This window comes from Hyperolius riggenbachi, chromosome 1, assembly GCF_040937935.1.
Source record: "Hyperolius riggenbachi isolate aHypRig1 chromosome 1, aHypRig1.pri, whole genome shotgun sequence".
Taxonomy (NCBI): domain Eukaryota; kingdom Metazoa; phylum Chordata; class Amphibia; order Anura; family Hyperoliidae; genus Hyperolius; species Hyperolius riggenbachi.
Genome location: NC_090646.1, coordinates 197,043,008 through 197,066,170, shown reverse-complemented (window position 1 = coordinate 197,066,170; position 23,163 = coordinate 197,043,008). Strand labels below are relative to the sequence as shown.

At 47.4% G+C, this 23,163-nt stretch overlaps 1 protein-coding gene across 1 annotated transcript in view; it reads right to left on the bottom strand.

The window, feature by feature from the left end:
- The window catches only part of CLGN (calmegin), a 122,646-nt gene that overhangs the window by 46,474 nt on the left and 53,009 nt on the right, over window positions 1-23,163 (bottom strand). Inside the window, exons 5-7 of the mRNA XM_068279599.1 lie at window positions 17,338-17,479; window positions 6,981-7,062; window positions 345-537 (exon numbers count right to left, since the gene is read on the bottom strand). Of these exons, the coding sequence (XP_068135700.1) occupies window positions 345-537; window positions 6,981-7,062; window positions 17,338-17,479 (417 nt within the window). The remainder of the gene's footprint in view (window positions 1-344; window positions 538-6,980; window positions 7,063-17,337; window positions 17,480-23,163) is intronic.

Sequence of the window (23,163 nt, the reverse complement as noted above, 5' to 3'; positions counted from 1 at the left end):
TGTTGGATGTGAATACCCATCTCTTATATTGGTGTAATTTCCTATTATTGTACTTATTATTCTAAACATGTTCTAGGTTTGTTTGGGTTTTTCTTGAGACACCTCAGGAAAAATCCATCTATATGTTTTATTTCTTGCTTTATCTTACTCTATTGGAGACGTTTACAGGCTTGAAGTTGACATAAGAAGGGTGATAAACAGTATTAACCCAAGAGGTTTAACCCCTTTCCCACAGAATCTAACTTTTTGGAACTTTGTACACTACTTTTTACTACATGTATATACTATAGCTACACTTTTTTTTTTGTCACAAACTGTTAAATCGCACACACAGAAACACCTACTCAATGTGTAGAGATGTGTCTTCTTGTCTGTGAAATACTTTTTCAGGTCAACATCCGGACGTTTTGCATGCTTTTCATCATAATCCCCAATTACAGGGTTTTTATGCCTGAAGATGAAATGCAGTTTATAATCTTCTCCACATTTGTCTGGACCAAACATGATTGTATACGGTGTCCTGTCATGGAACTCCTCCTGTATGAGGCACACATTTACACACATGAAAGCTTTGGCAATGGAGTTGTAAAGAAAGCAGAGCATCAGCATATCATTGGTCACAGGGACTAGTGACTAGTCTAGGAGAACTCATGGAGAAACAAGTTTTTTTTTTTTTTGAGCAGCTGATAGACTTGCAAAGCGCTGATTTGCTGTGGTCACGTGCTGCTTTAGCACATGATCATGACTAGCAAATCAGATACTTACATATCTATCACCTGACAAAACTGATCACATGCTTCTCCATGACTTACCCTAAACATGACCATCACTAACAGGGACAACATTAATAGGGCCCAGATTTTTTCATACTCACGTTTACAAAATAACCTTTACCTCCTTGGCGGTATGATTAGTTCTGGATTTTAGGGTCTAAAAGTGGTGCAATTTTTACCGCTATTAGAATCTAAATTTCAGATCTAATCACATGCCAGAGGAACCCCCAGACCCCGTTCAGGCCGCCTCTGTACTAAACAACTCACCTCTCCAGGATCCAGCGCTGTATTTCTTCCTCCTGTCCTCTGGGTGGTGCTCTATGCCTATGGTGGGATCACGTGGCAGACCGCAAACTTACCAGAGGGACGGAGAGCCATGGAGGAGGCTATCTGGTTCCTGGGGATGTGATTATGAAGTGGCACTCTGCTACACACGCTACAGTAACCTGCCCGGTAGTTGACCCGATCCAGGCTCGGGATTAGTGCTCACAGCACATGTTTATCTCGCCCTGAGCCTGGATCGGGAATACCCTTAGGGAGGTTAATGAAAGAAAAATGGAAACTGCCATTGCTGACCTCCTCCTGGAAGTGCGTGCTGCCTGGCTATCATGCTAAACCTCTACCTCCAGTGCTGCGTTACAGATTAGTAACATTCAGTCAGTGACAGCAGAATGAAGGCCAAATATTTACATGCTTGTTCGAGTCAGCAACTGAGAGAAAGTATAAAACGATTATACACAGAAATCTGTGCCAAAGTTAAGTTTAAAATTAGGCTATTAGGTCGCAGCCTAAAGAGACAAGTCTCGATGTCTAATAAGGATATCTACCATGCTTCGGTAGTAAAATGATCCGAGATTCGGATCAAAGATCCGGATCTTTTCAATGATCCGATTCGAATCATCCGGATCATTGAAAAGATCCGAACTTCCCATCTCTACCACCAGTTTCAGCACAGGTCTCTTTCACAGGTCTCTTTCGCTGTCAACAAAGTGGAATTGGAATGTGTGAAAGAGGCCTGCACTAAAACTGGTTTTAAAGAGAGTCTGAAGCGAGAATAAATCTCGCTTCAGACCTCATAGATAGCAGGGGCATGTGTGCCCCTGCTAAAACGCCGCTATCGCGCCGCTAAACGGGGGTCCCTTCACCCCCAAATCCCCTCTGTACAGCCGGGGAGCGCTTCCGCATTGGGGCAGGGCTAACCGCCGCAGCCCTGCCCCACGCGCGTCTGTCAGCGCGTATCTCCGCCTCTCCCCCGCCCCTCTCAGTCTTCCTTCACTGAGAGGGGCGGGGGAGAGGCGGCGATGCGCATCACAACTGAAAACAACTAAAACGATCACAACTGAAACCAGTAATGTCTAAGTTAGAATGGAGTAAAATGATTTTTTAGATACAACTAATAACAGTAAAAACCTCTGCTTCTATTCTGATATGAGCTGCATATAATCCTGACACCGCTGTATTTACAGATTAGATGGGCCAGAACCGCCTTGTCAGCTAATCATACTCTCCTGCACTGCACAGAGCGGTCAGTGTGTATATTTGGCAACAGAGGGTAAAAGCTGAATGATGAGCTCATTACTAGGACTAGAGATGACTCGAACGGTTCGCACGCGAACTTCGCTGGTTCGCGTTCGCGGTGAACCGCGAACTATATGCGAGTTCGACCCGCCCCCTATACTACATAATTAGGGTCAACTTTGACCCTTTACATCACAGTCAGCATACACAGGGTAGCCAATCAGAATTCACTCCCTCCTGGAGCGTCAGCCTTTTCACTCACTCGTGTGGCTGCAGTAATTAGAGAAGGGAGAGAACCTGCTGACATAGGGAAAGCTTAGTAAGGCTCTTGTGTTAGGCTTGTTAGGTTGCTCCTTCTTGCTGATACTTATTGCTAAAAAGCACTCCTTATCCTCAGCAGCTCTTTTGAGAGCTAATGTTATTCTTGTGATCTATTTTTTTTGTGTGTGTGTGTCCCACAGACACTTGTGTTGCCTATACAGCCCTGTCAGTCAGTTGCAGCTGCTGGTGGGACCTTGGCCCCTTGGTAATTCCTACTGTGCCACTGCCAGGCCCAGCACATTCAGTGACTACCTGTTTGTGTGACAGCTGCACATTTGTAATACCAATCACTGCATACCCACCTGTTCAGTGCACCTACCTACCTACGTGAGCGCACGCATTGTTATATACCACCAGTCACTGCACCTGTTCACGATACCTGTGTTTGTGACAGCTGCACATTTGTAATACCAAACACTGCATATCCACCTGTTTAGTGCACCTACCTACCTACCTACGTGAGCGCACGCATTGTTATATACCCCCAGTCACTGCATCTATTCACGGTACCTGTGTGTGTGACAGCTGCAAATTTGTAATACCAATCACTGCATACCCACCTGTTCAGTGCACCTACCTACCTGCGCAAGCGTACGCATGGTTATATACCACCAGTCACTGCACCTGTTGACGGTACCTGCGTGTGTGACAGCTGCACATTTGTAATACCAATCACTGCATACCCACCTGTTCAGTGCACCTATCTACCTACGTGAGCACATGCAGTTTTATATACTACCAGTCGCTGCACCTGTTCACGGTACCTGTGTGTGTGACAGCTGCACATTTGTAATACCAATGTAGGCCTGAACGATTTTGGGAAAAGATTGAATTGCATGATTTTTGCCAGAAATTGCGATTTCGATTTGATTCACGATTTTTTTTACTTTATGCAAGAGTCTGTGGAACCCATTTAGGCAATCTCCACACCCCCGCAACCCAGTCAGGCACTCTCTGCAGCTTCTTAGACCCTTTCTCCTGTAACCACAACACACACTTTTTGCATCCCTGTATCCCAGACAGACATTCTCTTTGTTCCTGTGATACACTCTCTGCTCCCCCATATCCATAGCTCATAGCCCAAAGCAGAGATCCCCGATCACAACAGCGCAGCGGCACTAGGCGTCACCTGGAGTGGAAGCTGCTGACTATGGCCCTCTGCACTGCCGACCTGGTGCCACGGAGATCTTCCAGCTGATCCAACGAACTTCCCGCGCTGCCGTCCTGCCACGCCCTCTCCCAACGCGGTAGGAAAGAGAGCGGCTACGAGAGCCTGTGGGCGGAGTCTGCCACCCGTCCAGCTAATGACCCACTAGGCTGAGCGGGAAAGAAAAAGCGAGAGACTGCTGGCTGATGACGTAGGGGTAGGCGGCTAGGCGGAAGGAAGGAGGTAATGAGCCGCTGCTACTTTTAAACGGGCAAGCGGGAGTGCTAGACAGCTAGCGGGAGTGCACAGCAGGAGGGCACAGAAAAGATCGCCAAAAACCGCAGCTTTGACGATCATGGAATTGCCATTTCCGTGATCGTGATTTCGATTTAAAATCGATAAACCGTTCAGGCGTACTGCATACCCATCTGTTCAGTGCACCTACCTACCTATGTGAGCGCACGCAGTGTTATATACCAGTCAGTCGCTGCACCTGTTCACGGTACCTGTGTGTGTGACAGCTGCACATTTGTAATACCAATCACTGCATACCTGTTCACTGCACCTGTGAGACTGCACATTGTATTAGTCAAGTCAGTGCATACCTTTCACTTCATCCCCCCCAATATGGGCAAAACAGGCAGGCCACCCGGCAGGTCTGTTCGAGGTCGTGCTGTCGTGATTCCGTGTGGCCCTGGACCAAAGTACAGTGTTCAGAAGGCGCGTGCCATCAACCCCCAAGATTGTCAGGACATAGTTGACTATTTAACACAGAACACCTCATCTTCCTCAGCTTCCGCACGGAAGCGTGACATATCTTCCTCCTTCTGCTCTGATTCTGGCACCCCACTTAACACTCAGTCGGCCACCACCAAAGTGCCATCACCCCAGGGCTCAGCGGTGTGGACATTTTTTTGTGTGTCTGCCTCAGATGAAAGCAAAGCCATCTGTACACACTGCCACCAAAAATTGAGCCGTGGAAAGACCAAGACCCGCATACGGATAACTTCCTTACGAAGGCACATGATGACAAAGCACAAACTGCAATGGGATGACCACCTGAGGAAAAGTAGCACATAAAAGCAAAGCCACACACCGCAGTGGAAGATAACAGGCCGCAATTATTTCTCAAAAAAGGTGATACCCAAACTGTACCGTGATATTGAAAGGCAAGTGGTGTCATCTCTGGCACACAGCGTTGGGTCAAGGGTCCATCTGACCACGTGGTCGGCAAAGCACGGTTAGGCCTGCCCGAAGACTAAGTCAGTCCTCGCACACAGCATCTCTGCCTGCACGCCGTGTGACTGCCTGCCCCAAGACTAAGTCGCTCCCCACGCAGCATCTCTGCCTGTAGGCCGCTTGACTGCCTTCTCCGCCACCACCAACAGATTCCAGGACTCCAGGCGGATTCCTGAATTTTTAAGGCTGCTGCTAGGGCTGCCATAAGAATTTTTCTGGTGCGTGTACATGCCTGCCTAATTTTTCTGGCTGCACTGCAGCTGCAACAACAAAACAAAAGGCATGTACTTGTCAATTCCCCTTCGTGATCGTTACCTTGCCGCGGTGAATGGGCTTGCATATCAAAATGAAGCATTGACCGACGCCTATGTGAGTGTGTCGGGGGGGGGGAGGGGGGGGGGCTTCACACCTAAGATAATAAGGTCGTTGCTTCATCGCGGACAGACCTAATTCGATCAGCTGGACAGTCACTGTTCTGTCATTGAGCTACCTCAGCCCAGTGACCATATGGGCTGGAAAGCCGCCATCACCTGCAATCTCGTCATGGTGCGCACCAGTCCAGCATGGCCGTCACTACACAAACAGCTGTTTGCGGTGCGTTACACAGTGAGTTTGGTCTGTCAGTGTGAAGCAGTACACTAATTACACTACCTGATTGATGTATACAAATGTAAGATGTTTTAAAGCACTTTAGGCCTCCAATTTAGCATGCAATGTGATTTCTGCCCTTAAAACGCTGCTGTGCGTCAAATCCAGATTTTTCCCCGGGACTTTTGGCATCTATCCCACTCCCCCATGCAAAAACTCAGATGTTAGACCCCTTGAAACATCTTTTCCATCACTTGTGCCAGCATAAATGTTTCTAATTTTCGACGTTCACCTCCCCATTGAAGTCCATTGCGGTTCGCGAAAGTTCGTGCGAACCAAACTTTTTGTGGAGGTTCGCCTTCGAGGTTCGCAAACCGAAAATCGGAGGTTCAAGCCATCTCTAACTAGGACTACAATACACGGTTAGGACCAATGGGATCGTTGGTGGCAAATTCAAATCAGCCGCTGCAGAGTTGTCAATTGCAAAACTTCTGTATTCTGATTTGTGTATCTGAGTTTTGATATTTTGAGCAGTTGGAATTCACAGAATTTTTATGCACAACTTCCAAAGGATTTGCAATTACATACATGCAATGCACATATACATTATAGATATATATGTATAAACAGCAATAAATGTATAATTCTAAGCATGCTGAAGGGACATAAATGTGAAAATTCTAAGTGAAAAAGCAATATTTTTAGGTGAAAGTAAAAAAAAATCTAAGGAAATTGTAACCTATTGTGAACATATTTTTGCAAATTTACACTACCCATAATGTATCTTAAGGATGATCGATTGTATAGAAAAACTAATGAAACGTTTCTTAAAATCAACAAATCTTGATGGATTTTGTAGAAAAAGTTGAGCAAACGAGGTGGAAAATTAAAAAAACAGAGAAAGAAGCAAAAAAAAAAATCAGGATTTATAATTAATATCAATGGATATTGAATTCCAACTAAAACTTTTTGTTTTAGTTTGGGACATTGCATTGAGGAGTTAGAGCTGCTCTCATGGTTTATTGCTGTTTATTGCTGTCAGTAGTAGTCAAAAGTCTCCCCATTGCAGAGATGCCACTTCACTTTTTGAACTTGCTATAGATGGTAGCTGCAAATGTAATCCAAAGTATATGATTGTCACCTGAACAAGAGTTGGAGGTCACACGCTATTGTGGACCCTTGTTGCCATGGCAACCTCCCAAAGTAAGATCTCACCTCTGGTTTTCACGTTGTATCTCTGGGACTGGAAATGAGGGAAATACTACTAAGAAGTATACAGGCTAAAAAAAGCAATAAAAAAAACTGACAGAGGATAGAACCCTACTCTACAGTCTAGTTTCACTGAATCCTTATAATAAAATAAAATATATATCAAACAGAATCAACTCACACACCAGATTTAGGCTATTTGAATGCGACAGGAGTTTGATATAGGCACCACCGCAGTCAATGCCATCCTGAAAATTCACCTCATACCTGCATAAAAACAGAAAAGATAATAATGAGATAACCTCAAATAGACTTTATTCAAATGAAATACACAATGAAATGTAATATATACTGTATAGTATATTTAACAAAACATTTTTAGGGACATGTCTAACATTACAATAAGATTTTTTTTTCGAGATTGCACCTTTGAAAGCTGAAAAGTGTCTTACTTTACTGCTGTAGTAAATGCATATCTAATTTCACAAAAGCCAATTCTTCTGGCTTGCAGACTGACAAATTAAACCCCAATATTCAGCTCTGACTTCTCTACAGTAAGTCTTACTACAAAATAGTAAGTGAAGACTATTTCTAGCTACAACACTTGCCAGTTAAAGGGATACTGTAGGGGGTCGGGGGAAAATGAGCTGAACTTACCCGGGGCTTCTAATGGTCCCCCGCAGACATCCTGTGCTGGCGCAGCCGCTCACCGATGCTCCGGCCCCGCCTCCGGTTCACTTCTGGAATTTCTGACTTTAAAGTCAGAAAACCACTGCGCCTGCATTGCCGTGTCCTCGATCCCGCTGATGTCATCACAGCGCAGGCCCAGTATGGTCTGTGTCTGCGCAGTACACTCCTGGTGACATCAGCGGGAGCGAGGACACGGCAACGCAGGCGCAGGGTTTTCTGACTTTAAAGAGAATCTGTATTGTTAAAATCACACAAAAGTAAACATACCAGTACGTTAGGGGACATCTCCTATTACCCTCTGTCACAATTTCACCGCTCCCCGCCGCATTAAAAGTGGTTAAAAACAGTTTTAAAAAGTTTGTTTATAAACAAACAAAATGGCCACCAAAACAGGAAGTAGGTTGATGTACAGTATGTCCACACATAGAAAATACATCCATACACAAGCAGGCTGTATACAGCCTTCCTTTTTAATCTCAAGAGATCATTTGTGTGTTTCTTTCCCCCTGCAGCTATCTTCCACTGAAGTGTCAGGCTGTTTCTTCCTGCAGAGTGCAGACAGCTCTGCCTGTATGTAATTCATCAGTATGTGAAAGCCCAGCCAGCTCAGAGGAGGATTTATCCAGCTTGTAAAAGATAATAGAGCAGAGAGAAGCTGCACTAATCTAAATAACACACAGGCAGTGTGCAGAGAGGGGCCTGGAGGGGGGAGATGCATCACAGAACCACAACACTGAAGAACTTGGCAGCCTTCCAGACACAGGCTGACAAGTCTGACAAGAGAGAGATAAGTTGATTTATTACAGAGATGGTGATAGTAGAACGTGCTGCAGTAAGCCAGAGCACATTAGAATAGATTTTGGAACTTGTAGGATGGAAGAAAACCGAATGAAATTTTTGTTACGGAGCCTCTTTAACCCATTCAGGTTCCGTGGTTTTCACGAGAGAAATGTTCACCTCCCATTCATTAGCCTATAACTTTATCACTACTTATCACAATGAACTGATCTATATCTTGTTTTTTCCGCCACCAATTAGGCTTTCTTTGGGGGGTACATTTTGCTAAGAGCCACTTTACTGTAAACGCATTTTAACAGGAAGAATAAGAAAAAAATGGAAAAATTCATTATTTCTCAGTTTTCAGCCATTATAGTTTTAAAATAATACATGCCTCCATAATTAAAACTCACGTATTGTATATGTCCATATGTCCCGGTTATTACACCGTTAAAATTATGTCCCTATCACAATGTATGGCGACAATATTTTATTTGGAAATAAAGGTGCATTTTTTCCATCTTGCATCCATCACTATTAACAAGTTTAAAATAAAAAAAATATAGAAATATTTCATCTTTACATTGATATTTAAAAAGTTTAGACCCTTAGGTAAATATTTACATGTTTTTTTTTTTTTTATTGTAATGTTTTTTTTTATTTATAGTAAACATTTTATTTGGGTAGTTTTGGGAGGGTGGGGGGTAAACAATAGATTTATAATGTAAATGTGTGTTGATTTTAATTCATTTTTATTTTCAGGTGTAGTATTACTTTTTGGCCACAAGATGGCGGCCATGAGTTTGTTTACATGACGTCACTCTAAGCTTAAAGGGACACTTAAGTCAAACAAAAAAAATGAGTTTTACTCACCTGGGGCTTCCAATAGCCCCCTGCAGCTGTCCGGTGCCCTCGCCATCTCCTTCCGATCCTCCTGGCCTCGCCGGCAGCCACTTCCTGTTTCGGTGACAGGAGCTGACAGGCTGGGGACGCGAGTGATTCTTCGCGTTCCTGGCCACAATAGCGCCATCTATGCTGCTATAGCATATATCATATACCATATAGCAGCATAGAGGGTGCTAATGTGTCTGGGAACGCGAAGAATCACTTGTGTCCCCAGCCTGTCAGCTCCTGTCACCGAAACAGGAAGTGGCTGCTGGCGGGGCCAGGAGGATCGGAGGGAGACGGCGAGGGCACCGGACAGCTGCAGGGGGCTATTGGAAGCCCTAGGTGAGTAAAACTCATTTTTTTTGTTTGACTTTAGTGTCCCTTTAACACACGCTTAGAGTGGCGCATCAGGCAGTGAATGGCCAGAAAAGGCGCAGCTTCCGAGAGAAGCTGTCGCTTTTTCAGCGGGAGAGAGGAATCAGTGATCGGACTTCATAGTCCGATACATTGATTCCCTGACTACCGAATCCGCGGCCGGGAGTGCGCGTGCACGCGCGCGATCGGCCGCGGGGGCGCGCGGTAGTGCACATGGTTTCTGGACGTAGTTTCTACGTCCAGAAACCAAAATAGGTTAAAGTCAGAAATTCCAGAAGTGAACCGGAGGCGGGGCCGGAGCATTGGGGAGTGGCTGCGCCAACACAGGATGTCTGCGGGGGACCATTAGAAGCCCCGGGTCAGCTCAGCTCATTTTCCCCCGACCCCCCTACAGTATCCCTTTAAGGCTGGATTTACTGTGGTGGATTGCATAAGGCACAAGTTATCAGGGCAGTTTCTACGCTAAATTGCATCCACACACCCTCCACACCCATGGAGCCAGGTATAGGTGCCCGCTGTATAGGTAGCCAGGCATAGGTGCCTCAGTATAGGTAGCCAGTATAGGTTAGCCAGGTAGGTGCCTCCAGTATAGGTAGCCAGTATATTTGCCCCTAGTATAGGTTAGATAGGCAGGTGCCCCCAGTATAGGTCAGATAGGTGGGTCCCTCCGGGTGCATACTGATTCGGTGCCGCTCAGTTCGGCGCGGTGAGAGCCGTATGACGAGGTGGCGTTAAATACTATTCCCCCTCCGAGATGACGCAACTCGGAGGGAGATGTAATTCGGGCTCTGGCAGTCGCCAGAGCCCCGAATTACCACTACGTGCCACGCACAGCATAGCATTGCTGCTATGGGGCACCCGGTTTCGCCGCTCGGCTCTCAGAGCCGAACACCAAAATCAGCTGATCCGGAGTGCCTCCAATATAGGTAGCCAGTATAGTTGCCTCCAGTATAGGTTAGATAGGTAGGTGGCCAAATACAGGTTAGCTAGGTAGGTGCTTCCAATGTAGGTAGCCAGTATATTTGCCACCAGTGTAGGTTAGATAGGTAGGCGCTTCCAATATAGGTTAGCTAGGTAGGTGCCCGCAGTATAGGTTAGATAGGTAGGAGCCCCCATATAGGTTAGATAGGTAGGTGCCCCCTGTATAGGTTAGATAGGTAGGTGCCCACAGTATAAGTTAGATAGGTAGGTGCCATAAGTATAAGTTAGATAGGTAGGTGCCACCAGTATAGGTTAGATAGGTAGGTTCCTCCATTATATGTTAGATGGGTTGGTGTCCACAGTATATGTTAGATAGGAAGGTGCCCTCAGTATAGGTTACATAGGTAGGTGCCTCCCCAGCATAGGTAAATAGGTAGGTGCCGCCCCCATAATGGAAGGGGGAGACGTGGCCTCACTGGGACTCAGCCGAGGGGAGGGCAGCCCGACTTCTCCCTCCCTCCCTTCCTCTCTCTGAGTCTGCGCTCCATGCTCCCCCCTTTGCTGCAGAGTAAGCGCAGGGAAGCCTCCTATTGAGCAACTCACCTCCCTGCTTGCTCCAAATGCCGATCACTTGCCGCTGGTCTACTCTGCATATCAACATATACACGCTCTACTTCAGGATTAGCAGGAAGTAGAGTGTGTATACGTGGCTATGCGGAGGAGATCAGCAGCAAGTGAGTGGCGATTGGAACGGAAGGTGGTGAGTTGCTTAACAGGAGGCGGTCCCGGGGAGAGGAAGGGAGGGAGAAGTCAGGTCACCCTACCTGGGTCTGGGTCGCAGTGAGGCCGCGGCTCCCCCCTCCATCACAGCACCACAATTCCTCAGCGCTCAGGGTGGTTGCACAGCTGTCACGCCTCTAGAAATGGGGCTGTGAGTTATAATGTGTATGCACTGCAATTGAGACTGGACATAGACAATAATACAAAGCCAGCTTGCAGTGAGTTAGAATAACACAATCAGTTTCAACACAGGGTTTTAAATAGACCCATAGAATTGTGTGGGCAGTTAGATGACATGCATGATTATTCTGCAATGCAACTTCTTGAACTGGCTCTAAGGACCCTTTCACACTGAGTCATTTGTGTTGTGATAACAATGCAACGCCACTTATGCACAGCAATGTGGCCATACAGTGAGGTATACAGTACAATGAAAGCAAGCTTCAGTGCTACTGTAAATGCATGCATTACTCTGTTAACGCAATGGCATGCTATAAATTGAGTTGCCATATAGCAAATTGTTGCAACGCAGTTGGTGTGTGCTGCCAAATGGCATATAGTCACATCAAGACTATAACAAAACAGTGTAATTTTACTGGAGACACAGCTATCCAAATGGCTTTTCCTACCCAATTATAATTGACATGTGCTATTAAGGGAGGATTTAGGAAAAGCAACAAGCCAGTCTTTCCTGGTTTGTACGGATTACCTGACCTCTCTGTTGGTTGCTCTTTGTGGTCAGCACTGCAGCTACAGTAGAGCCAAATAATGATAAGAATCTGTTGAGCTGCATTGCTTGCCAAAATTAATTCCAGCAGTATAGAGAGGAGCTGGACACGGAGAACTACCGGTACTCTAACTGAGAAACACAAGCTCTATGCTTGCTGGCAAGATTTTTGGGTCACATGACTTTTCCAAAGGGAATTTGTCTTGGTAGCATCAAATGTGAAAAATGTAGGAGTAAACACAAAAGCATCTATTCACGTTTACATGGGGCGGCCGTTCTAGCGACAGTTTCCTTGTGTGTACAGTCTGTCGGCAGGCTGATAACTGCTGACCCGTTGTTTGCATGAATCAGGTGTGTGTACGCGCCTTTAGCCACTTTGTGTAAATTCTCTGTATATTACAGAACTTACCTAGGCTGCAATTTATTACATGCCACAGCCCAGCTTGCCTTAGAATCTTATCTCCATCAAACACTTCACATGCACTGTGTAGGAATCAGTGATGCCTCAGATGATTACCATTACTATTATCATGCATTTTATTATTACTTCTACAGAGCTCACACACTTTACTGGGTACATTGAACAGTTCATGCCACAGATGACACGCACTGTGGCTACTTCATGGTGGCAGCTCATAAAGATGTACATAAATGGGAACAATACTGTTTTCAGATAGCTAGCGCCAAATGTGTTCATCCAGCAGCATGTAAACATTCAGCAGTTCCCCTGGAGCAGCTGATAAGAAGTGAGACCGCTGCTGACAGCCATCTGGGTGAACTAGGTTTAAAGGCCCGTACACATACTCAACCAAACTGCCTGATTGTGGTTTGACTTGAGTCTGTTGGACGATAATCAGGCATGTGTACGCATGCAAACGACATGACAAGCGACAGTTTGCACAATCCAACTGTCGGATCTACTCACATGTCAGTTGGTCTGATATTGTGCAGTTGATGGGTGTGTCATTTGAATGACTTGTAAACGACTTGTACTTGTTTTGAATGTGTAGCCCATCATTCCATTTGCGTGCGCAGTATGTAAATGAGTTGGTCATTTATCTGTCTGGACGTGTGGAAATACAGGACGTGCAGTTCGTCGGGTCATGCTTGAGCGTATAGTCCAGTTTTTTTTCCTAACTCGTGTGCCAAACTGACTGGGAGAATAGCAGATACTTAAAGTCAGTGGTCCTCAAACTGCAGACCGCCAACGCTTTTTCACTGGCCCCCCAAACACAATATGTATAATTTATAGATGTGGCTCGCTGCACATTTAAATGTTGGCGCCCTGCATATAGAATAGCAGTGCTGGCACCACCCATCCTCAGATTGGAAACCAGCAAATGACTGCCCGCTGGCTTTTACAGTATAATTCTAAATCAGGTGACCCTGCAGTCCAATTGGACGGCAGGTTGTCACCTGGGTATGCTTCACTGTCTTGTGCACAAAGACGTTTTTCGGGCGCCACATGACTGAATGGCTGCTGCTGGGAGTTCCCCTCCGGGTATGATTGGGGGAATCAATACCTAGATTCAATGTAATGTTTTTCAACATCAATTTTTGCTTGTTCCGGCCCCCCAGCAGTCTGAGGTATGTTGACCCGGCCCTTGACCGAAAAAGTTTGGGGACCTCTGCTTTAACTATTTCCCAATAATACGTAAAAGTGTTAAGATTTAAGGAGATTGTTCAATCAAAATTGTAGGGCGTATGCCAAGCCTAAAGAGTAACTGTAGTGTAAATAACATTATGACTAAAATTGCTTATTTTTTTACAATATTAATTTATAAATTATTTACTCAGAGTTTGCCCATTTTACAATCTTTCCTCACCCCAATTTACATTCTGAAATGTATTACTGGTGGCAGCATCTTTAAAGGACCTCTGTTGCGAAAATCTTAAAATTTAAAATACATGTAAACATACGCAAATAAGAAGTACATTTCTTCCAGAGTAAAATGAGCCATGCATTATTTTTCTCCTATGTTGCTGTCACTTACAGTAAGTAGTAGAAATCTGACATTACCGACATATTTTGGACTAGCCCATCTCCTCATATTGGGGGGGGGGGGGGGGGGGAGTTCCTCAGGGTTTTGTTTATTTTCAAAAGCACTTAGTGAATGGCAGTTGCTCCGTCCAACTGCCAAAAAAAGTGTGCAGCGAGCAGGGAGGCTGGCCAGCATCATTTACATAGTTACATAGTTATTATGGTTGAAAAAAAGACATACGTCCATCGAGTTCAACCAGTACAAAGTACAACTCCAGCCTGCTCCCTCACATATCCCCTTTGATTAAGAGGAAGGCGAAAAAAACGTTACAAGGCATGGTCCAATTAGCCCCAAAAGGGAAAAATTCCTTCCCGACTCCAGATGGCAATCAGATAAAAATCCCTGGATCAACATCATTAGGCATTACCTAGTAACTGTAGCCATGGATGTCTTTCAACGCAAGGAAAGCATCTAAGCCCCCTTTAAAGACAGATCATGCACAGATCATGTCCTCTAGTCCTTTGAGAAGGCCTAGGGACAAAAAGCTCATCCGCCAAGCTATTATATTGCCCTCTGATGTATTTATACATGTTAATTAGATCTCCTCTAAGGCGTCTTTTCTCTAGACTAAATAAACCCAGTTTATCTAACCTTTCTTGATAAGTGAGACCTTCCATCCCACGTATCAATTTTGTTGCTCATCTCTGCACCTGCTCTAAAACTGCAATATCTTTTTTGTAATGTGGTGCCCAGAACTGAATTCCATATTCCAGATGTGGCCTTACTAGAGAGTTAAACAGGGGCAATATTATGCTAGCATCTCGAGTTTTTATTTCCCTTTTAATGCATCCCAAAATTTTGTTAGCTTTAGCTGCAGCGGCTTGGCATTGAGTGCGATTATTTAACTTGTTGTCGATGAGTACTTCTAAGTCCTTCTCCAAGTTTGATGTCCTCAACTGTATCCCATTTATTTTGTATGGTGCTAGACCATTGGTACGACCAAAATGCATGACTTTACATTTTTCAACATTGAATTTCATCTGCCATTTATGTGCCCATATAGCCATCCTATTGTATAAATCTTTTTCAGGGAATGTCTTTATAAAGGACTAGTAAAAAGGCCCGCCGGTTAAAAAACGGGCGCTAGGTCACAGCCACTACCCCCCTGCAATGCGCGCACATACGCATCCCGCTTCCTCGTTCCCCACCACTGTCTGAAGTATATGCACGCAGGGAGCTGCTTGCTTGGCAGTTGGAAAAAGCTGTTATTTCCCACAATGCAATGAGAACCTCTGTGAACCACACACAGCAAGCTGTCTGATCCGGCCCTGTGCCCTAACTGCCCTGGTTCCGCACATGCTCTGTACAAAAAAGCTAGGGACACACAACCATTCAGTTGATGATGCAGGGACACTTGCATTTTATTGTATAGGATAAAGGCCATGCTGAGAATCCCCCATGAAGAGATGGACTAACCCAAAACCTGTCACTTCTGTCAGATTTCTACTACCTACTGTAAGTGACAGCAACATAGGAGAAAAGTATTATGTGGCTAATTTTTTCAGGAACTGTCAGGACCATGGTCCTGATATCACACATTGGGAGGGATTACACCACAATATCAGCCATACAGATCACCCTGGTGATCTGTTTGAGAAAAGGTAAAGAGGGTATCGGCTACTGACTGGATTAAAGTTCGAGGCTAAAGTTCCTCTTTATGTGTGAAAGGTTTATGTAACGATCGGTGTCAGCACACAGAGAGAATCTGATTGTTGATGATCTGCAGAATCATCAACAATACAGATGTATACTCGATTATGGATGATCTGCAAAATCACCAATAATACAAGTATGACTAACCTCTGGACACCTAATGAGTTAAATGTACCGATGAACTGGAGGCTATCTCACGAGGAGCGGGAGATATGAGAGACTCGGCCAAGAGCCACCTGAGGGGCAGGTGACCCCGGGCAGTGCAGAAACTATCTCTTGATAGTGAGGACCTGGTAACCAGGGATAACAGTATTAGATGGTGAACTGTACTGCAGCCAGAGGGAGGGACCACGGGCTGCTAACAGGCCGGACTCTCTGAGGAGCCGGAGTCCTGGTTGCAGCTGACACCTGATGGAATGGTGTCACTGCTAATACTGATAGGCTGAGCACTCAGGGAGAGTGACAGCTAGGATAGTCGGGCAGGCCAGGTCGGCAACACACGAGCAGATGAGGTACAGAGACAGAAGACTGATTCGGTAACCGGTACAGGCAGGGTCTGGCAACAGGTAGACAGATATGCAGAGGTACCGAATCAGAAAGCGAGAGAAAGGTCGACAGAGCAAATAGTCATAACATATAAATATAACAGAGTCCTAGACTGGGGTGTGAGCTCCTTGATCTCGACACCCGGGAACTAGTCTAGAGTAACACAGTAATGACACAGAGTCCCTAATCTTGGGTGTGAGGTCCTTGGTCACAACACCCTTGAACTGGTCTAAGGTATAACACAGCAATGACACAGTTTCCCTAAGCTTGGGTCTGAGGTCCGTGGTCTCAACACCCTGGAACTGGTCTAAAGTATAACACAGCAATGACACAGTATCCCTAAGCTTGGGTGTGAGGTCCGTGGTCTCAACACCCTAGAACTGGTCTAACATATAACACAAACGTATTCTGGCTAAGTGTGAATTCCCAGGTCCACCTGGTTCTAACACACCGTGGGATCTGACTGGTCTGAGTGCTCACACGTAAGTATTCGCAGCGGCAGACAACCAGCAATTGACAGGCAAGAAGTATATATAAAGCAGCGCTCCTCAGCGCCGCCCAGCCCCACTTAGCCAATCCCCTACTACGCTGGGATCGGCTGATCGTCCTGATCAGCTGATCCCTCTCCTATTGGCATAAAGGTCCTGCCTCCTAGCGCGCGCGCGTAGCTCTCCATCTGTGTGCACTACTAGGCTCAGACACACCAGACGCATGCTGCTGTGCGGAAACCGCCAGCCTGAACGCGGAGACAGCCGCCCCGCTGCCAGACCGCGCGGCGGTGTCTCCGCAATCCATTACAGTTTACAATCTATTGTCCTTACCACAGGCTCTTTCCAATGTACAGGTTATAATTAATTAACCTACCATTATGGTTAGTGGATGTTGGAGGAAACTAGAGTGCTCTGAAGAAATACATTTAAATTTGGTGAAAACATGCAAACTTCATGCAGATGGAGTCAAAACTGAGATTCAAGTTTGGTACTGTAGCATTTCATGTCTGCAACTCTTCCTGACCGTGTCTGCAAACTATCACAAATAAGTTGCTACATAAGCTGCAGCTGATCGTTAGGGAATACACTACTGAGCACTGATACACTGGTAAGTGTGTTGTGTACTATGGAGAGAAAGAGCTAGAAGACTCACTGGACAATAAGCGGCTTGTTTTCAAATATGAAAGGCTTCTTGAGCTTTGATGAAATGGCGTGATGCCTGGCTGTAGACTTCAGGACAAGGCCTAAATCTCCAGACAGCTTGTTTTCCTTCAGTTCTTCCAATGTCCACTCACCTATGATAAGAAATAACTAATATGGTTATATGAATCACACTGTCTTTTACTTATGTATTTATACAGTACGCCACTTAGTCTATCATAATAATTCCAGAAAGTATAATAACTTCATACAGGATTCAATCAAAGGGCCAGTTGGTTTACATTTACCGTATGCTATCGTGCTAAATGCAGTTCTGGACATACTGCTACTCTTGCTCCATCCCATGAGGACAGTTTCTGGGGCTCAGCGGCGTAGAAATCGCTATAGCAAGCCATAGCGTTGCTATAGGGCCCACGGCAGCCCTACGTCACAGGGGGCCCGCCGCCCTCAGCTAAGAGAGGACTTTTTGTTTTAAATTATAATAATGCCGGCGCTCCGGCCCGGCCCCCCCCCCCTCCCTCCCTCACCTCGGGGGCCCCCCCTCCTCCTATTGTGAGCGGCGCGGGAGAGCGGCATATAGAGCAGGCTCAGACGAGAACGGCATATAGAGCAGGAGGTCCAGCAGGCTCAGACGCTAGATGTCCAGCTGCCCCCAGGCTACGGTGTCTCCGCATTCGAGCAGCATACAGAGGAGACACCGTAGCCCGGAGGCAGCTGGACCTCTAGCGCCTGATTACCCTGCCTGGAGCCTGCTTTATATGCCGCTCTCCAGCACTGCTCATAATAGGAGGAGGGGGACCCCTGAGGTGAGGCAGGGAGGGAGGGGGGCCCTACCCCACTAAGCCACCCGTCTGCCCACTCACCCACCCACCCCGGCTACCTAACTGTCCACCCACCCGCACCGGCTACCTAACTGTCCACATACCTGGCTACCTAACTGTCCACCCGGCTACCTAACTGTCCCACCCACCCGGCTACCCACCCGGCTACCTAACTGTCCGCCCACCCAGCTTCCTGGCTACCTAACTGTCCACCCACCCGGCTGCCTAACTGTCCACCCACCCGGCTGCCTAACTGTCCGCCCACCCGGCTGCCTAACTGTCCGCCCACCCGGCTGCCTAACTGTCCGCCCACCCGGCTACCTGGCTACCTAACTGTCCACCCACCCGGCTACCTAACTATCCACCCACCCGGCTACCTAACTGTCCACCCACCCGGCTACCTACCCGCCCACCTGGCTACCTAACTGCCTACCCAGCTACCTAACTGCCTACCCTCCCACCTGGCTACCTAACTGTCCACCCACCTGGCCACCCGGCTACCTAACTGTCCACCCGGCTACCTGGCTACCTAACTGTCCACCTGGCTACCTAACTGTCCACCCACCCGGCTACCCATCCGGCTACCTAACTGTCCACCCACCCGGCTACCTGGCTACCTAACTGTCCACCCACCCGGCTACCTGGCTACCTAACTGTCCACCCACCTGGCTACCTAACTGTCCGGCTACCCGGCTGCCTAACTGTCCACCCACCCGGCTGCCTAACTGTCCACCCACCCGGCTGCCTAACTGTCCACCCACCCGGCTACCTGGCTACCTAACTGTCCACCCACCCAGCTGCCTAACTGTCCACCCACCCACCCGGCTGCCTAACTGTCCACCCACCCGGCTGCCTAACTGTCCGCCCACCCGGCTACCTGGCTATCTAACTGTCCACCCACCCGGCTACCTAACTATCCACCCACCCGGCTACCTAACTGTCCACCCCCCCCCCTCCGGCTACCTAACTGTCCACCCACCCCCCTGGCTACCTAACTGTCCACCCACCCACCCAGCTACCTAACTGTCCACCCACCCGGCTACCTACCCGCCCACCTGGCTACCTAACTGCCTACCCAGCTACCTAACTGCCTACCCTTCCACCCGGCTAACTAACTGACCACCCACCCGCCCCGGCTACCTAACTGTCCACATACCTGGCTACCTAACTGTCCACCCGGCTACCTAACTGTCCACCCACCCGGCTACCTAACTGTCTGCCCACCCGGCTACCTGGCTACCTAACTGTCCACCCACACGGCTGCCTAACTGTCCACCCACCACCCCGGCTGCCTAACTGTCCACCCACCCACCCACCCACCCGGCTGCCTAACTGTCCACCCACCCGGCTGCCTAACTGTCCACCCACCCGGCTACCTGGCTACCTAACTGCCCACCCACCCGGCTACCTAACTATCCACCCACCCGGCTACCTAACTGTCCACCCCCCCCCCCCCCCGGCTACCTGGCTACCTAACTGTCCACCCACCCCCCCGGCTACCTAACTGTCCACCCACCCGCCTACCTAACTGTCCACCCACCCACCCGGCTACCTAACTGTCCACCCACCCACCCGGCTACCTAACTGTCCACCCACCCGGCTACCTACCCGCCCACCTGGCTACCTAACTGCCTACCCAGCTACCTAACTGCCTACCCTCCCACCTGGCTACCTAACTGTCCATTAACCTGGCCACCCGGCTACCTGGCTACTTAACTGTCCACCCAGCTACCTAACTGTCCACCCACCCGGCTACCCATCCGGCTACCTAACTGTCCACCCACCCGGCTACCTGGCTACCTAACTGTCCACCCACCCGGCTACCTGGCTACCTAACTGTCCACCCACCCGGCTGCCTAACTGTCCACCCACCCGGCTACCTAACTGTCCGCCCACCCGGCTACCTAACTGTCCACCCGCCCGGCTACTTAACTATCCACCCACCCGGCTACCTAACTGTCCACCCCCCCCCCCCCCGGCTACCTGGCTACCTAACTGTCCACCCACCCCCCCGGCTACCTAACTGTGCACCCACCCACCCAGCTACCTAACTGTCCACCCACCCGGCTACCTACCCGCCCACCTTGCTACCTAACTGCCTACCCACCTACCTAACTGCCTAACCTTCCACCCGGCTACCTAACTGACCACCCTCCTGTAATATCCACCTTTTGCTCCGGCACCAGCAAACTCATCAGCAGGAGTTTGCAAACACGACTCTTCACACAGCAAGCAGGAGATAGACTTTTCTCAGGCTTCTTTAATGTTTACGGAGTTTATTCAGAAAACAGATATACAGATAGATACAGTTCATCTTATCCTAGCAAGCAAAGCAGATCTTCATGTTTCTTGGCGTTACCGCTCTTGCCTAACCCCCTGTGGTGGTTAGTCAGGTATTCTTATATCTACTCTATGTTACCCTAGACTACCTATGTACAGCATACATTATATCCGATTACAGAAAGGAAGAACATGCTTAGAGAAATAATTGGGTTCCAGTCAGTATTGAAGCATAGCAGGAATCAGAGAGAGAGAGACCCCCTTTCCAGCTCGTCCGGCTATTAATACCGACTAGGAAAGAGTTAAACGTGACATCATATTCGCCACCCCCTAGACCAGATTATTGGTGGACACACTCGTGGTGTCATCATACACACCTACTTGATTAATAATCAATGAGGCATTTGACCCATATGCAGGAACGTGGATGTTTAGTAAATATGGCCAATGTTTTCTGTTCCTGTGGTGTAGTGTTGAGGTCAGAGTAATCCGATGGCCTTCTTTTAGGAACATGTTCTCAGTATCTGCGTGTATCCTCTGCTACACGCAGACCCTGAGATGCCTCTGCCTGCATCACAAAAACCTCTATTGATTTTAAAAGCATACACTGCGGACAAGCCTTTTACATAAAACTCAGGCCAAGTAACTGAGGCCTACTTAAATTATAACAATCCCCCCTAAAACGGCTTGACCCGCCGATCCCAGCGTCTGAACCTCCCAGTACCTGGTTTCTTTTATGTTTCACTTTTCGATGTTCGTGCTCACACAACTTCTCTGCTCTCGGTGGTTACCCCTGGAAGAGAGAGAGCAAGACCTCTTGGTCTTCCTGTAACCAGGCTCTCTGGGGAGGCCCTACTTCTAAGTCCCTCTATACCACATGCTCAGCATTTGCGTCACTTACGTATCACTCACAAACTTGCATGACCACAGAAAAGTGAAACTCGTTTGGTTGTTACAAAACGGAGCAGTGCCAGGTGCCTTCTAAAAGAGCGCCTTTATACAATCAGCTCCTAGGTACTACTAAACCTATACCCGTAACCCTGTATATCCCTTAATTTAAACTATTGGTTCATGAGATTGTTTATGAGGCACCAATCTCTGGACCAGGTTAATTTGTTTTACGTAATTTTAACACGCAACCTCACCTGGATAATGATGCCTAAAGTTGTCATCCCCATCCAGACGACCAGTGGGTGTAGGAAGAACTTTGGAACTGCAGAGGCCCAGTCCGAGTGTCCCTGGAACATCACCGGAACCTTTGTCCCCCAGGTCAGACTGGAACTCACCTGCGCATTTTTGTGTTCTACCTCGTTAAGATCACCTGTATCATGGTGAAATCTTACCTCTAACTTAGTGTACTGTTTATTTAACCTTTGTAACAAAATGTGGTCGTCTTGGATCAAACCCTGTTCCCCTTTGTCCCATGTCGTGTTGTCTTTCAGGACGGGAACTACCCGTGAAACTTTGCACTTTTAGAGTTCTCTTAACAATTTGAGAGACAACGTCATCCAACCTGGATGACTGGATCCATATGGGATCCCCGCTCCCACAATATGTTCCCCTTGGAAAATCTCCCTTATCGGAACAATTATGAGAATATACCTTGAATGTATCATTAGACCTTATGTAAAAAAAACAAACCTTTCCTTCAGCCACCGGAACTATCGGTTGGGCTTCAGGGTGGATCTTTTGAATGGTATCCTCGCATTCTGCGTTCTTGAGCCTGCAGGCTTCTTCACTAAATTTGACTTGCCCCGGCCAACGCAGGTACTTCTGCAAGAATTGCCCGCATGAGGACAACTCTACTTGCTTCACCTCCCCGTCTAGCACCAAAAAAGGTTGACCTCTCAGGTCCTGGTGTGAGACACGGGTTGAGGTGGGAACTAAGGAAGTGGCGGTGCCTAAAGGAATGTTGCACCGTTTCCATTTGTTCACCCAAACATCTCGAAGCTGCCATGCAAAAGATCCTTCTCCAGAAAAATTAATATACCTCCCCTTGTCCAATCTCTCGCTGACAAAATATGTCCCCAGCTGTCCTGATTGGACCTCTTCCCCCCTTATGTCCTGAGGCACAATATGTACCTGAGGTCGGGAAGACTGTACTCTCTGCAATTTTTCAATTAAGAGTACCTCTTCACTTATCCAACTATCATGAGGATAAGCTGCTGCATATGGACTGTGTAATATCGTCCCCTGTTGTGACCCGTGTGGGGTGAATGGGGTTCCCTGTGTTGGCGTTCCCTCCCCCGGGACCGCTCTCCCCACCCTCTTTGTCACCTGGAAATGTGGCTTGATCTCGATTTTTACTTCTTGTTTCGAGAACCACCAACCCTCGGCTTTCCAGCCTTTACGTGTGTATAGTTGTTTCAGAGGCACTCTCTGTTGGTAGCTCCAGAGTGTGATGTTGTCCCCTGCGTCTCTCTGGTAAGAGAATTGACGCCTCCTGCTCGTTCCTCTCCAATCTGGAACCATCTCACTCTGCATAACCAAGACAAGGTACCCCTGAATCACACACTCCACCTTTTGCATGTACCCATTGTACTGCAATGTACCTTTTAACAAACCTTTGGATCGGTGCATCGATTCTGGGAGTGTGACATTCAATAGCAGGTTTACACTGCCGTACACGTCACCCTTCCAGCACACCTGACCTTTCAGCCCTTTCACCCACATTGTGCCATGAAATTTGTTTTCTCCTGGCACAAGTGCTCTTTTCC